Genomic DNA, 16,919 nt, shown 5'->3' with positions numbered 1-16,919 from the left:
AAGGTGTGTTGCAGTGACCTTGGTTGCTTGAGGGGAGACACTTAGTTATGATTGTGCTATTGTGCTATTTGTCTGGAATTCCGAGGAAGCAACAGTCCGTTGAGTGTTAGAGAAGGACTGCATTTAACTGGACTTCTTTCCCTGGATACAAATTCAACAACTATTTTTGATAATAATATGCAGTAGTATGGGGTTCAAAGCTTTAAGAAATAATTGAAGGAGTAAGTGTTTTTCTTCTGAACAGGTAAAGTCTCAGCACCAGCAAGGAGAATGGTAACACGCAGGATAATGCCAGCCATTGGAACAACAGAGCAGTACCGTTAATAGTTATAAGGGGAGCTTTCTATTTAATTAAAGTGTTGGTTCAGACCCTAATTCCAGTGTTCTGGAACATCCTGGAGATGTTTTGACAGATAAGGCAATAACAAAGCATTGATTAAGAAATGATGATTGGAAAAGATTTTTCAGCAGCTGCCTGCACTATTCACTGCTCCTAGTAGGTGCAGGCTCCAAGATCAGCACTTCAGATACTTGTGTGTCTCTACTTGAATAGGCAATAAGCAGTTTTCAGCTCTCGTTATAGCAGAGCATGCTTGCTATAATGCTTGTCCCATGCCTCTTTAAATTCTTCTTTTTGTGCCAATTATGCTCAAACAGTTTTGAAGTGAAATAGAAAAACAACATAGGAACACTCTTTAGCTAATTACGCTGTTGGTGAAGGTCCTTAAAGTCCATGAAGAACTAACGTATTTGCAGTTAAGAGAAAAATAAATGGAAGTTGACAGGACAGAGAAGTGATTTAGGACCTGAGCTTTTCATTGAGGTCTTTAAATATATCTTCACAGGAAATGTGTGAAAAACAGTTATCTTATCCTTTTAGCTAGAGAAATGTGAATATTACCACACTAATGTCTCACCATTGATCCCTACTTTAAATTTAAAAAAAAAAAAAAGAAGAAAAGACACTTCGGGTGAGCCAAAATGTGCCCTCTTCTATTCCAAAGGCAGTAAGACAGTTATTGTTGCCTGGGAAATTGTTTAAAGCCATAGAAGTTAAAAGTGCTTTGAATTATGCCTTGTTTTCTTCAAAGTATGAACTGCACAAACTGGATTAATTTGTTTTTAAGGCTAATAATTGGTAACGCTTAGAACACACAGCTGTTACAGAATTTGTTCATAGTGTATGACTTTTCCCTGAGATTTCTTGGTGTAAACGCTTTACTAAACGTTCAGGGAACTTGTGCCCTGTATTTGGTAGATTGCAGTGTGAGTACTATTTACAGGCTGGAGTTCACTTAGATTAGCGACCAGACCACTAACAATTGAAGGTCAAACAGGAACCTTCACGTCACAGATTGGATGCCTTCCTTTGTAAGGAAAGGTACGGGGTTAGTTTCCCTTAGTTGCAAGTTTCTATGTGTCATGAAAATGGAGTTGCAGTAACAGTTGTTATTAGAGTATGCAGCTATAACATAGTAGAACAGGAGTGTTACTTAAAAAAAAAAAAAAAATCACGTATGTTAGCAATAAAAAGTAAGCAAGTAAGTTTACTTTGAAAACAAAGCCTGAAGAAAATAGACTAAGCAGTGCAAAGGAGTTTTGCTGGAGAATATGCAGAAGACAGTTGTAGGGGGATGACAGTCTTCATCCTCAGACTTGTGAGCAGTTGAATCCATACCCTGTTTTCCAGTAGGGGGATGTTCACGATCATTTGATATAGGAGAGGAAGGGACAAGAGTTTATTGTCCTTAGTTTCTTAAACCAAGCAAGTTGCTTAAAGATCTTAAGCTATAGCTAACTGTTTCTTCCTAGGTGACAATAGTGGAAAAAGCAGACAGCTCCAGTGTGTTGCCCAGCCCGTTATCAATCAGCACTAAAAACAGAATGACGTTCCTGTTTGCCAACCTGAAAGACCGAGACTTTCTTGTACAGAGGATCTCAGATTTTCTGCAACAAACAACTTCAAAAATATACTTGGAAAAAAATATTTCTGGAAGTTGCATGAGCTCTGATGATGAGGTATGTGGAGGGGAACGGGAATCGTTTTCTAAAAGGGAGTTTCAATTGGTGTGATAAGACAGAAGACAAAAACCTTTAAGTGCTATACCTTTGTACAGACAAACTTTTATACTTTGTACTGCTGTTAACTTCCCCTAAGCTGTACAGTTAAAATGTTATGACTAGAATGTCTTTTTCATGTTAGAAATCATTGTTGAAGTGGAAGAGTTACTTTAACTCCTGCTGCCACGTTCTGACACCAAAGTGTATCTTTTTTGAAAAATAGCATGGTTAACTATCTGGTTAATTGAATAATACTGTTTAATAATACTTGCCCAAGTCAAAATATAATTGTACAATTCTAGTATTTAAAACAAACAAACAAAAAAACACAAAACAAAAAAAAACAAACAGTTAATATAAAGCTATTTTAATGCAAGTCAAACTGCTGAATTGGATACTTTGATTCTTCAGAGAAAGATGCGTGAGATCATAAATACACTGTTCCTGAACTTCAGAACATTTGAAGTAAAATCAATCCTCTTCTGGACAACAGGTGGTCCTGTTCTGAAATTCTTTCCTATTTGCCTATGCAAAGTAAATAGTTTATAAAGTGGTGGTTAGATGAATGTTTCTCAGATGCTCTGAATATCAAGGCTTCTGTTTGAATTCTTAGGTTTTATGTGTGAATTTAGGTGCTTCATATCACAGCCTCATCAGATCTGTTTAACCCAGCAAAGCTTAGCAGTTCAGGTCTCTAAACAGACAAGGTTTTTGTGCTGTATCATTTTGATTTTATGTAGGTAGACCTCATGTTCCAACTCTGTACTAAACCATACCTTAGTATTGCAATGAATAGCCCTACCCTGCTGGCCATATAAATCTGAAAAGTCAGTTTTTGACATGCTTTATTGGTGGTAAGGTAATAATCTGTGTGTTGTTGTTGCATTCCAAGGCACATATGCATGTATGCATAATGCTGAAACTTCTTGCCTTTTCCCTAAGTGGAACTTCTTTCTCTACCTGCGGAATTACAAGCACAAATTAATAATTGCAATCATTATTACAGTTAGTAATATGACTACATATGTAGACAAGCATGACTGCTAATTTCAATTTTAGGCATGTAATGTGAATTGCTGTATGAGATCTTGACTGTAGTAAAAGTTTTCAAAGCTGTTTGAGAAGTTAGAGTCCTTTTTCTCCAAAATATATTTCTTCCAAATCACAGTCTGACAGTGTTCAACTCAAATTTTTTTCAAGTGAGGAAAGCAAAATAATTGAGGAAACTGCAATTAGTTTTATTATTTTATACCGGTTTAAATTATGCTTTGTTCTTACTCTGATTGTATGTGGGTGACTTAATTTGTTCAGTCTGAGTTAGCTGTTAGCATACAGAAACTTTGAAGAGAAAAAGAAAGGAAAGGAAAGAAAGGAAAAAGTCCAGACTGATTCAACTCTATGCCTGTGTTGTTCATGACTGATTTCTGCAGGTGTTTACAAGATCAAATAGTATCATTTCTGCCAGCACACATAAAAGCCTCAGCTCTGAGTCGGAAGGGGAGCGACAGTTCAATCTCAATGGCAATGGCATTCCAACAGCAACTCAAGCTTTAATGACTATGTATCGGCGGAGGTCACCTGAGGAGTTCAACCCCAAGCTGGTAAAATATGTCTGAGTGCTGTACTGACTGAAAAAAGTTGTTAAATTATGTGATCTTTAAAATGCATCCTTTTGACCCAGCAGAGTTTCAGTCTGCCACAGACCTGTCTCTACAAGTGGCAATCTTTTTTTTAAAAACAAAACATTTCACATGTGAGAGTTTGTATGCCTGTTCTCAAGTACCACTGCTCTAATAGTATTATTTTAACAGTTAGAATACTGGAATAGAAATTAAGAAATGGGAGGAGGCAACCCATTAAGAAGGGAATTGGACTGTAGCCATGTTATTTCTTGCTCCCTTGGAAAGTTAGAACATTACAGGCTTTTAGCACTTCTCTTTCAAACGCTACTAAAAATGCTAAGCCCCATCTTTATGCATGTCTTTCATTGCTGTTAGGCTAAAGAGTTTTTGAAAGAACAAGCCTGGAAGATTCACTTTGCTGAATATGGCCAAGGAGTCTGTATGTATCGTACCGAGAAGACGAGAGACCTTGTGCTGAAAGGCATTCCAGAAAGCATGAGAGGGGAACTTTGGCTTCTGTTTTCAGGTAAGTATTAATTCAGAACATGACTGTGGGATATAAGCAAAAGCATGAGGGGAGAGAGGATTTCAGAAGTATTTAAGGGTGTAGTTAATAAGCATACAAAAATATTTGGAGCAAGTAAGGCTGTGTGTTAACAGGCACAAGACCGGTTTAGACAAGTTCTGTCTAGATGAGAAGACATCCTTTCTCAAACAAGGCTCAGATAACTAGGGAAGAATATAAAAAAGCAGAGTGTATACTCTGTTACCGGAAGTCAGCAGTGTAGGGGCTTCTAGATGTTCAAAAACTACCAGCAGGCCTACTTTGCATTTGTTTAATCATTTCTGAATCCAGTTAGTCTTGTGGCCTTCACAATAAGTTCTTGCAGGGAATTCCAAAATTTAAGCTTGTTGCTGTGCTCCCAGTATGTGAAAAATAGTGAGAAAATATTTTCTGTCCGTCCATCTTTTCTATGCTGTTGAGGATTCTCTACATCTGTGTCCCCTGAGGGCATTTTTTCAAAGCTGAAGGGATTTATTCATTTTGTTACAACTTAAATGGATATCAGTCTATACCACAGGTTTTCTTCCTACCTTTCTGCTGCCTGTATGCTTTCTCTAGCTCCATCCCTTCATGAGATAGTTACCACAGCTACCTACGACAATTAAGATACGAGCACACCAAGGACTTTATATGATGACATAAGGATACTTTTTGTTTTGTTTTCCATTTCGTTGCTAAAAATGTTTGATCTTAAGTCATCTTCTTGCTGCTTGGCATGAAACAGATGTTTTCAGACAATATACACAAGATGCACAGATCTGTCCTGCATCTGGCTAATAGTTTGGACTAGTTTTCACGGTATAGTTATAATCAGTCTTTTTCAATGTGCGTTACTGTATGCTGGCACTTGATTTCTTTTGTTGCTGAGACTGTCATTTCCAGGTAAGTTTTGAAGTTGCCAGTGAAATCTTTTAGTGGCCCTGTGAGTGTGTGATAGTAACCCTAAAACAGACTAAGTGCCATGCCCAAGATGACAGAGACATTTTCAGAAGAAGGAACAGACCTCAAGAGTTCCCGTCTCTCGCTTTTGGCTGAGATACTGTACTTTCTGCAACCAAACATAATCTACTCCCTCCTCAGGGCAAGTAGCTTTCTCAGATGCATGTTCTGAGTTATTTAGGATAATCAAACCCACAGCTAGATGCATAGGAAGCTCATGATACCATGTGATTGCACAGCTTTTTTTGTTTTTCATGGGGTCTCTTTCATCCTGGATGAAGAAGAGAGGCTTTATTTTTTTATTATTATTATTTTTCAAAACCTTAATATAAAATCTCTCTAGAGGAGAAGACAAGATCATTTAAGCATTATACTCTTTAAAAAAAAAAAAAAAACCATGTTTACAAAACTAATGTTTCACATTTGTTTCAAAGTGTGGATTGGATTTTAAAACTGATGTTTGAGATGAAAGGAGAGCAGAAGATAATCATGTTGAGATATTGTATCTGCTAAGCCTTTCTTTTTCTTGTGGTTTTAATACCATTCTCCCACTCCCAGGAGCCATTAATGAAATGGCCACTCATCCTGGCTATTATGAGGACCTAGTGGAGAGATCGATGGGGAAGTATAACCTTGCTACAGAAGAGATAGAGAGGGATCTGCATCGCTCCCTCCCAGAACACCCTGCTTTCCAGAATGAGATGGGTATTGCTGCTCTAAGGAGAGTGTTGACAGCTTATGCTTTTAGAAATCCAAACATAGGATATTGTCAGGTAATTGAAATACCTTGGCATTCTTTCAATTTCTGGAATTCCAGTTCTTTCCTCTTATTCCTGCTTCTTCAGCTGTGCACTTTTGGGTATCTGGCCATGTAAGTACACTGATGCTGGTATAATGCTGTGAAGAGAAGCCTCAGCACTGCAGAATTACAGTAGTGCTGAGGTCAGAGGGATTTGACACAGGGGCCTATTCTAACATAAGTATTAGCAGTACATGCAGAGATGTGCATAGTATTCTGTAGGTATATTTTCTGCCTCTAAATCTAGAAGCTGGGCAGAAGATAACTACAGAACTGTCCTGAAGTGTATCTACAGAAAAAAAAAAAAAATGATCCACAAAGGAAGGGTTCTTCAGGAACTCTGTTAAGCAGAAGGAAAAGAAAAAAAAATCTAATTACTCAGCCTTAAGTTTTGGCCTTCTTACTGAATTATATTAGATATAACAACCCTCCAAAACCTCCTCTACTTTTTTCAATGATGCAGTTCAATCAGGCAAAACAAAACAAATGTAAAACAACACTCTAGAGCATATCAGTGTACATTGCAACCATATACTGGTACAGTTAATGCTGAACAGTACATCATTTTAGAGTTTTTATGCCTGTGATGCAAGTCAAGTTTCCAGTCCCAAATCATTCTTTCTCTCTACATAACTTTCAGTAGTCACCTGGGGCCATTTTTTGCCTTTTTTTTCTTCAAATTTTACCTGTTTTAGTATAAAGGAAACTTGAATTCATAAGTATTAAGAAGCCTACCTAATGTCTGACTGTTAATACTGCCAGATGCAATATGAGTAAGTGGAAGTATAAGCAATTCTTACAGACACCATCATAAATTATTTAATAGCAAATATAACACTAATACAATACAATACCATTTTTTTAAAGGTTGCTTAACAGAGGATCAGTAGAAAGACACTGTTTCTAGTTCCTAAACCTGCCATGGTAATTTTTAAGAGCCTTGAGACCTGGTCCATGGCATTGAGAATACTGATTCATGGTTACAGTGAGAATTCAGGCACTGAAGTGTTTCATACACGGTAGACAAGATAAAAGGAAGTAAGACTTTGACAAAGTTGTAATGTTGTTCTGAATCTAAGTTGAACATTAATTGTGTTTCAAAATAGGTTTCAAATTCAAAAAAAAAAAAAAAAAAAGGAAACAAAATGTGTTTCAAAAAAAATGTTAATGAGTCAGGATCTGAAATGAGACAAACTGAGAAGAAAATGGTACTGAAATACTTCAATTTCGTCAGGCTAGCAGAAGTCTGAGCAAACAATTCAGAGGTCATTGTACGATGTTGTGATATTGGAAATGGAGGGAAACATCTAGAAAAAACTGTCAGGTGAACCGTTGAACATGGAGAGTGAACAACAAGAGACTTATGTTTCACTACGCTGTGTTTGTTTGTGACTGACACTATTAACAGACAGTTGTCTCAGTCCGTAATTTTTATGTACTTTGCACTGGCAGAAAGCATGGGGAGTGCAAACTACCTCTGCGAGTTCAGTGGTCATCATCAGTGCTCTAGGAGGCATTTTGTCAGTATTGGACTCAGATTCCCTAAGAGCAACAACTGGCAGAATATCAGTAGCAGTGAAACTGGATGCTTGCAGACCTCAGTAGAGCCCTAATTACACAAACAAATCTTGTGTGGTTGTTAGTTGTTTTTGTTATTTTTTAAAACTAATTTTTGTGGTTTATTTAATGCTTTCTCAAGCTGTTCTGTGAGCACTGGGAAAAGTTGGGGGTCTGCAAGGGGATATTTAGCTAATTTCCTAACTACAGTAAGCACTTATTTGCCCACTTAACTGTGTTAGATATTGAAGAAATGGGTCTAGCAAATTGTATTTCTTTCCTTTTAGGCTATGAATATTGTCACTTCAGTACTTCTCCTTTATGCAAAGGAAGAGGAAGCTTTCTGGTTGCTGGTGGCTTTGTGTGAACGTATGCTACCTGATTACTACAACACAAGAGTTGTTGGTATGTTATGAAGAAATCTTCTAAAATGGCAATACAGAATTACCTGAGTTGATACTTCTCCTATTGAAACAAATGTTTGTGTAGATCCATTTGTGACATAGAAACAATTATGAACGCTCACGGTAAAACAGCATGCTCAGCAAGGATAGAAGCAATTTCCTAAACAGATACTGTGCTAGTTAAATTTTTCACTTACTTAGGATTAGATGCAATTCTAAAATGGGCTTAAGCAGGGTAAATCCAAAAGAGATGAGAGGCTAAAATTGGACTTCTAGATGATCCAGGTATCTAGCTAAGGTGGAAACAGGAGCTTTGACAAGTTACAGTAGAAACCTTTGTGTCTGTTCACATCTGATTCGAAAGAGTGACAGTACCTGAAAGCTGTTGTTTGTCAGATAGCAGATGCCTTGTGTATGTGAAAGTAGAAGTTTTCTTTACTGTAGCTTATCAGTGTTTGAGATATTCATACAGTTTTAGAAATTACTCTTCTTGGCCTGCTTAAGATACTGATGTTATGGCTTAGATATGTTTCACAGAGGGTTCTTTTTTAAAAATTAATCCATACCCTCACAGGCACGTCATTTTGGCTGCATTGAATAGGTATTGCTGAAAAGTATTATTCTGTTGGCAGTATTAAATACTGAGACATAATATGCTCTAGGACCTATAGAAATTATGTTTGACAATTTGTTGGTTCTTAGTTGAGTGTGTAATTAAAACAACAAAAAACTTACTACAGTTCGATTTGCATGTACAGCTTAATAGTGAAGTAGAATTTGATACTTAACCTGAAAGCAATAAATTCATATAAGAATCATGTAGAATATTCTTTTTTGTATCAAGAGATGGGGAAAAAAATACATTTTTTCCCCTAAATGACGTGGTGTTCAGTTCCCAAATTGATGGACGTTTAACCTTATTTGTTTTCAACAGGAGCATTGGTGGATCAGGGTGTCTTTGAAGAGTTGGCTCGTGACTATGTTCCACAGCTTTATGACTGTATGCAGGACTTGGGTGTAATATCCACTATTTCCCTGTCCTGGTTCCTCACTCTTTTTCTCAGCGTAATGCCATTTGAGAGTGCTGTGGTGGTTGTGGATTGTTTCTTCTGTGAAGGAATAAAGGTGATATTTCAGTTGGCACTCGCTGTCCTCGATGCTAATGTAGATAAGCTGCTCAACTGTAAAGATGATGGAGAAGCCATGACAGTTTTGGGAAGGTATATATTACAGAAAATAAAGTTTCTTCTTTTTTTTTCGCTTGCTTTTCTGATTTGTGTTCAGCTACATTGAAATACTCAAACCAGTGCACTAAATGTAAATCTTCCACGTCTTGAAGTCCTTTTCCACCCATATACAGTGCTCTTCACATCATCTTAAAATAATGTTTAGTGACCAATAAAATAAATTCTTCTGTCAAGATGTTCAAATAAACTTCCCAAACCTAGTTATAGAAACTTATTTTGGTTGATTACATAGTTTTTATTACATCATATTTTACTTGCTATCACATAAATGCTGCTAAGAAAAAGGCTTACTCTCAAGGGAAATTGTTTTGAGAATGAAATAAACAGAACTCAGACACGTTAGGTAGGCATAAATGCATTTTAGTGAAACAGGAGGCCAATACACAGGCTTGGTTGAGTCATTTAATGTGAACTGCTACTGCTGTAGGTAACCTCCAATTTCTTGACATGCACTGATGTCAAAAATCATGTAAATTCATTCAATTTACATGATGGTTTTTACATTTAGTTGGTATGTAACCCGTATTCTACCAGCCCTCAGAAATGAATCTTAATTTTCTTTTTCTCACCAGGTATTTGGACAGTGTAACTAATAAGGACAGCACTCTTCCACCCATTCCTCACCTTCACTCATTGCTCAGTGATGATGTAGAGCCTTATCCCGAGGTGGATATCTTCAGACTAATCCGATCTTCCTATGAGGTAGGATAGGATTTCTCAAGGGAACTTGCCAACCTGCAATAGTTCTGCTTTATAGAGGATTTTTGGTTCTTTGTAGTTTGGCTTTGCTTGGAATTGGAAGGACGTGAAAGAAATACTCGTCTCAGAAGGCCAAAATAGGCTGGGGAGTTAGCCTTTTTTTTTTCTTTTAACTTTTTCAGCTGTCTTGCATAGAAGCATACTGCATCACAGGAGAGCAGCTTGTGACCAAAAAGTAACTTACAAACAAAAGGCTGAACTTGTAATTCACAAACTGTTAATTTTATTTTAAGTTTTTTCATGTCTTTCCCAACTGGAATGTCAGTGAAATCAGTGGGACTTCACTAGACCTTGCCATTATCAGTGGAACTTTGTTCTTTTTAAGTTTTCAGCTAGTGCTGATTGGTGATAATAGAGAAGTTAGTGACCCAGTGTCACAAAGATAAAATATTTTCAAGTGAAATGAGCTGGTAATAACTAATACCTGTAAAGCACAGAAAAAAGCTTACAAGAAAACTAAAACTTGTAAATGAGTTTCATTGGCCTTAAATTAAAAAAAAAAAAAAATCAATTAAAATATCCCTGATGATTACACTGATGTTGTTTTTTATTTAAAAAAAAAAAAAGAAGTAACTTAAAGGAGTAATTCTTAATTTCCTTTTTTCCTTTCCTGTATTGACATACAGACTTACCTACATCTTGAGCTGAAAACACTAGTTATGTGTTAACAATATGACAAGTGTTTCAGAAGCACTTCCTATGCCCCTAAACCTTCCATGCTTTATTAATGTGGTTGTTTGTCGTTCAGCATAGAATATACTGAGGAACGTTTTACTCTTGAGACAAGAATATGAGTAACAAATACATTCTACTATGCCAGTGATTTCTTTATTTATTGAAAAAACTTTTTTGTAAGTGATTTTGTATGTTTTCTTTGAATTTGGTAATCAATTCAGGAGCCTAGTATTGTGATAATTACAGTAGAAGTGACTGAAATAGTGCAAAATTACTGCAGAGTTAGAAGCCTGTGCATTGTTCACTAGCTGTCGGTGGACTGTAAATTCGGATTTTCAGAGTTGTCATGTGCTTAATTCCTCTTATTCCTCCAAAACAGAGAATTCTGCCTGATTACTGGTATAGATGTGATTTCAGGGGCACAAAAAGCCTCTTTTTTTCAAGGTTTTATGACCTCTTTGGTACTTGATGTCTTGGATGTTTATCATTTTTTCAGAAGACCTTTTTATTTTAAAAATATTCCAAGCACATAAACATCTTTTTACTCCTCAAGGTACATGATAAAGGTGCAAGTAGCATCACAACTTCAGTGCTAACTTGGCCACACAAGAATGTGCTAGATGCAATTGAATTGGCAAAATATAAATCCATCTTGCCACAACCCCTCTTAGTTTTACAGGTAGCATTATTGGTTTTGGTGCTCTTCTGTGCATTTCTAAGTGTGTTACAGGTGTTTTCTTGGTGGCAAAAAAACCTTATAATTCATAAAAAGAATGTTAGACAGTAGTTATTTCTCTGTATATGAGAGCATGGAATGTTATTCCCAGTAGGCTTTTGTCTAGGATGCTTCTGTAGTGTTTCTAGGAGCTCCCTGAGACTTGGGAGGGGAGCATTGCAGGGGCAGGGGGGAAACCTTCTGAAAGTAAGACTTAGGCACTTTTGAGAATCTTCTTCCTAATGGAAGTTGCATTCCTGTTGCTTAGTTTCAGATGCTTTGGAAAGTAATGAACTGCTATACTGTCCTGTAATAGCTGTTACAGATCCAGTTAGTCTGAATATCTTCTTTGTGTTGTGGCAAATAAAAGATGTTCCAGGGTAAGCTGAAATAAAACCCTTCAGAAGGAGTTGTGAAACGATTTGTTCACAGCAATTTGCCATGGAAATTTCTAACTACTGAGATAGAAATGTGACGATTTGTAACTTAATAAAGTACTTTCAAAATAAAATAAGGTATTTGGGAAAAATAGAATCTAGTGACAAATTTATGAAGTTTTCATAACTTCATCATGTGTTAGAAAACAGAAATAGCTTAGTGCCTTAGCAGCAGTTTGAACTGTACCACTTACGATCCTTCACAAAATTAAATTAATATATTGAATACATCAAAGTAAAGCCTAGTACTAATACCCAAGCTATTCTGTCCTCCTTTTCTTTTTCTTTTTGTCTTAAGAAATTTGGAAGTATCCGAGCAGATTTGATTGAACAAATGAGATTCAAACAAAGACTGAAAGTTATTCAAACCCTTGAAGATACTACAAAGCGCAATGTGGTAAGTACAGAAGTAACACTCTTGACAAAGATTAAGATCTGTCAGTTTCTGAAATGAAATTAGCTTTTCATGATACATGGGTTTCAAATCTCTATCTGTTAATGTTATGTTTCAAAAGGTACGAACTATTGTGACGGAGACTTCTTTTACTATTGATGAATTGGAGGAACTGTATGCTCTTTTCAAGGTAAAGCTGAAGTGACCCTGTGCTTGCAGGAAAAGCAAATGTTTAAACCTGATATGGGATTGGGTATTTTAGGTTTCTCAAGGCCAGGCTGAGGGTGTGAAGTTACCATCAGATGTCTTAATGCAAACTTGAGTTAGCTGCTAAATTGCTGAATATACAAAAAACAAACAAAACAAAAACAGGTTTTAAAAGCTCAGGAAAGAAATAATGCACTAAGTGATTTGCCTAAGGGAGGAAAAAAAAAGGAATATGCTGATGTAAACTAATATTACAAAAAAGTGAATATAGAGGTTTCTGATCAGTTTTTAGAAACTTATGTATGTCTCTCTATGCCTAAGTTTTAGAATTGATCATGGAAACGTTTTATTCTATTACTGATACTTTCATGTCACACTAGCTGATTTTTGTCATTGTTAATGCTTTAACGTATTGTATGGAGATATAGTGGCACATAGTGATATCTTAGTAATTGGTTGTACATACTGGTTTACATATTCTATGGAAGTAAAGATTTCATGAGACTTCCCCTCTTCCTGACTTTGTGTGGTGAGGTTGAAAGGGGTGACTGAGCATGACGTGCCTGTGTATATGCATAAGTCACAGTTGCTTACTGCTCAGTTCAAAACAGGTATTTCATGTTTCATCCATACGTGAGGCAGAAAAACTTTTACTTTATCTTTTTATCTTTTTTCTTTTTTTTTTTTTTTTTTTTTTGTAGAGGGAAGTGACTTTGTGCTGGTTAGAGGAGAAATCTCTTTTGCAGAATTGCAAGGGCTATGTAGATGGAAATACATCTGCTAGTCTTGTGTTAAGAGGGTGCATGTAAGAGATCTGTTCTTTTATCATTGCTAAGTGATGAGTTGTTTACAGAGGTGATGAGAATCTCACAGCGTTTGCCTTGTGTCCAGGCAGAACATCTGACTAGCTGCTACTGGGGAGGAAACAGCAATGCTATTGACCGGCATGATCCCAGCCTGCCTTATCTGGAGCAGTACCGTATTGATTTTGAACAGTTCAAGGGGATGTTTGCTCTTCTCTTTCCTTGGGCATGTGGAACTCATTCAGATGTATTAGCTGCACGCTTATTCAGGCTTCTGGATGAAAATGGAGACTTGCTCATCAACTTCCGTGAATTCGTGTCTGGGCTAAGTAAGGAGAATTCATAGCACTCTTGAAATAATATGACCAAATCAGTTGGTTTCTAAAGGGGATCCAGTCTGTCACAAACAGATGTTTTATTAGTCATCCGATAACGAGTTTGTTTGACATATGCCAGTTTGCATAAGTGAGTCCACCTGTGCTTTAAGAGCTGTGCATGCTACTGCGGAGTTAACTTGATCATGCCTGTGGCAGTGGTTCCCACAGAGGTTCAGGTTGGACTCAGTAGGTGCATCTAAATTAGGCAGTGGTGTATTGCTCTGGGAGAATAACTGCACATGAACAAGAACTACATACCCACTGGGATCCAATGCCCACACTGTGCATTTCACTGTGGTTCTCTGCGCACCCACGGTGTGATGGTCACAGCCTCATGCCTGTACACCGTATGTGGTTCAAGTGAGGTTCACAGCTCTCCCAGGAAGCCTAGCTGAGAGCTCAGCTGTAGGTCTCCCTTAAATTCCTAAGGGAGTGCTTCACTTAGAACCTTATGAATCCAAAGAAGAAAATTCTGGTAGTCTGCGCCTGTAACAAAAAGTGTCTCTCTCTGGATTCTAAAAACAGCTAATTCATATGAATTGGCAGCTAAACCATTTGTCGTTAGGAGGTCCGAAACCTCCTTTCTGTTGTGGAGGTATCTCTGGGCTGTTGCCCACAGAATATTTCTCAGGATTATCTCAGAAGGAAAGTAATGACTAGCTTCTCCTTTCGTGATTTTTCTATACTCAGTGGGTGCTGGTGAGAACAGACAGAAAACAAAAACTTCAAAAAGGATGGTGGTGTCTTTCTGTGTTGTGATTGGTAAGACTTGCCTACTTTTCCACTTGATTCCTCAGCTTCTGGTGGAAAGTGATACCTTACGTGACCATTTTAGCTGTGTTCTTTCTGCTTGCCACTGAAGTACATGTGCATCTAAAAGACCTAATCCAAGAAGAGGATGCTTGTGGGACATCATCAGTGCCAACATACCGAAGTGCTTTGTGGCTTAATTGGAGCCCTTTACAGCCTCTGTCCAGCCTGCAACTGACTTGTTTTTGCTGTAGCTTTATTCCACCTTGATGCAGCCTTTTGTAGGTGGGCATGGTTCTGAAGAAGGGCTAGCAATTCAAGATACCATCTGAAGGAAGTGGTGATGCATGAAAGATGAATTCTCAGAGCGAACTTCTAACTTTGTAGAAGTTCACTTTTGACTGCATTTTATAGTTAAAGGTGAAATGAAAAAAAAAAACACTACTTCACAAAATACTACTGTCATATATTTTCTGTGCACACCTGTCTGGATTTCTCTGATAACTGACTCACAAAAATGTCCTGCAGCTTGCGTGCTTAATGGTGTGGTTACTTCTAATCAAAGTATTTTCTTTTGGGAAGTCTTTTTTTTTTCTCAAAAAACAACAACAACAAAAAAATTTCTGTTGGTCTTTGAGTTATATTGCACTCTGTCATTTGCTCCTTAAACTTTTTCAGAAATTCGGAAGTGTGTACCTTTTTGCCAGAAAACTGCACACCGTGATCTCACTTGCCCGTTTAACACTTTTACTACCTTTTTTTTTTTTTTTTTTTCTGAATAAATCAGGAGGTGTTACTCCCTGATAGTGACTAACAAACATCTCAGCCCAGTCCTGGCTGATTTCAAGGCAGCCTGTTGTTTGCCCTAGCTTTACTTTTCTTTACTTTTTTTTTTTTTTTTTAAGTGTGTGAGAACATTAAAGCATTAGTGCTGCAAATGCAGCCTTGCAATAAAACCTCTTTACAGCAGTGGTAATACCTGTTCTTTTGTGGCTGCAGAATATAGCTATGTGATAGTAAAACTAATTGCACACAAAAACCAGTGCACCATGATGCATTTCTGAATTGTATTTGAGAGACTGCCAGGTAGCCCTAATGGCCTTCTGAGACATGACCCATGGTTAGTGCTTGCAGGATGCTGTTAGTAACAATCAGCCTGTTACTGGTTCAGACAGAATTTTTTGAACAAATAATGAGTAATGAGAACAAGGAACAATATTGAACATTGTGAACAGAAATAAACATAAGCCAACATGACTGAACTAAAACCTTTGATGGGCAAAGCAGACAAAACTGCTTTTTTAACAAAAACACAGTTTTCAGGAAATCAAGCCCAGTGTGGCATATGTTGAAATTTAAAAATCAACCTCAACCCCACCCCTTTTTTTCCATAAAGCAACACATTCATGGTGACAAAGAAAACGGTCAATAAAAACAGCAGGGGATTTGTTTGAGTTTATTTTTCCATGTCCAGGGACTTAAACTTCTGCTAACAACAGCTGCTTCAGTCTGCCTCATCCACCTAATATGCCTGGGCTAGGAGAGTTACCCAAATATGGGGTAGCATCTGCTGGAGGAAGGCTCATCATCTCAACAGAGGACCGTGTGGCCTTTCTTTGTCACTGCCCTGGAGAGTGTACTCAGAGGGATGGGTATTCTGAAGGTGACCTGTGGCAGGATCCTATCTTATTGTTATTTCCAAACAGCACTATCTGACTCTGGCACTGCTTCGTTGAGTTCCTCTTTCCTAAACAAACATCCTATTCATGTGCTTCCTAGTCCTGGACCATGTTGGAGGATGCTTATTGCCTGCTGACGCAACCCTGGCTTCTGACGCATTTCCTTTTCACTACTGTTTTTCAATGGCTTTAACACATGTAGCCACAAGGATTTGCTCCCTAAAAGCCTCTCTTTGTTGCTACTGACTCCTTCCAGCAGCTACATGAAACATAAATAAGAAGGGCTGTTCTATGTGCTAGCACAAGCACATGGTTCTTTCTTCCACATCAGCATGAAACCCTTGGGGTATGAGAGAGTTGTAATTATAACTGGGAATCCTTTTCATAAACCTTGCAGTGAACAGCTCAAGAACCTCCTACTTCAGGTGCTTCTAAGGCCTCAGCTGAGCAAAGATGAAAAAAACTAGCATTTCTTGCTGTACATTTACCCTGTATCATGTTATTGGAAGTTCAGACAAAAAAAGGTGTCTTGATGAGTTTGCTGTAGGAGGTGTGCTGCTCAGAAACAGCTGTCATCATTAGTTATGAGCAGTTTGGGATATTCACTCATGAAGAAGCTCACCTGCAACCCCATACCACGCTGGATTGTAACTCATCTGTTGTTGACTCAGCATCCCAGTAAACTAGGGAGATTTCCATGTGGACTCAAAGTGGCCCCCTACCTCCCATCAAGTGGTTGGTTCTGTGTAATACTCCCTTCTTGGAGCATGTGGCCATTCCAGCTTTTCGGTAACTGCTGGTTCTTGCGGCTCTTGCTGATCTCACAAAGAAGTCAGCACCAAGAAAAATGTGTCTCAAGGAGTACCTGAGTGTATTTTATTTTTTCTGAAAAGCTTTTCATGAAGTGTTTGTGGCAGGAGAATGCTGAG

At 37.7% G+C, this 16,919-nt stretch overlaps 1 protein-coding gene across 3 annotated transcripts in view; it reads left to right on the top strand.

Moving 5' to 3' along the window:
- The window catches only part of TBC1D9 (TBC1 domain family member 9), a 69,853-nt gene that overhangs the window by 45,807 nt on the left and 7,127 nt on the right, over window positions 1–16,919 (top strand). For all 3 annotated transcript variants that reach the window (XM_068680792.1, XM_068680791.1, XM_068680790.1), the window contains exons 7-16: window positions 1,813–2,019; window positions 3,492–3,662; window positions 4,059–4,209; window positions 5,746–5,960; window positions 7,831–7,948; window positions 8,882–9,167; window positions 9,767–9,896; window positions 12,079–12,177; window positions 12,296–12,364; window positions 13,273–13,513. In XM_068680792.1, coding sequence (XP_068536893.1) covers window positions 1,813–2,019; window positions 3,492–3,662; window positions 4,059–4,209; window positions 5,746–5,960; window positions 7,831–7,948; window positions 8,882–9,167; window positions 9,767–9,896; window positions 12,079–12,177; window positions 12,296–12,364; window positions 13,273–13,513 — 1,687 coding nt within the window. The remainder of the gene's footprint in view (window positions 1–1,812; window positions 2,020–3,491; window positions 3,663–4,058; window positions 4,210–5,745; window positions 5,961–7,830; window positions 7,949–8,881; window positions 9,168–9,766; window positions 9,897–12,078; window positions 12,178–12,295; window positions 12,365–13,272; window positions 13,514–16,919) is intronic.

The sequence above is a fragment of the Anas acuta genome, chromosome 4 (genome assembly GCF_963932015.1).
Source record: "Anas acuta chromosome 4, bAnaAcu1.1, whole genome shotgun sequence".
Lineage (NCBI taxonomy): Eukaryota > Metazoa > Chordata > Aves > Anseriformes > Anatidae > Anas > Anas acuta.
The sequence above is the reverse complement of the archived record's forward strand: the minus strand, read 5'-3'. Positions and strand labels throughout refer to the sequence as shown.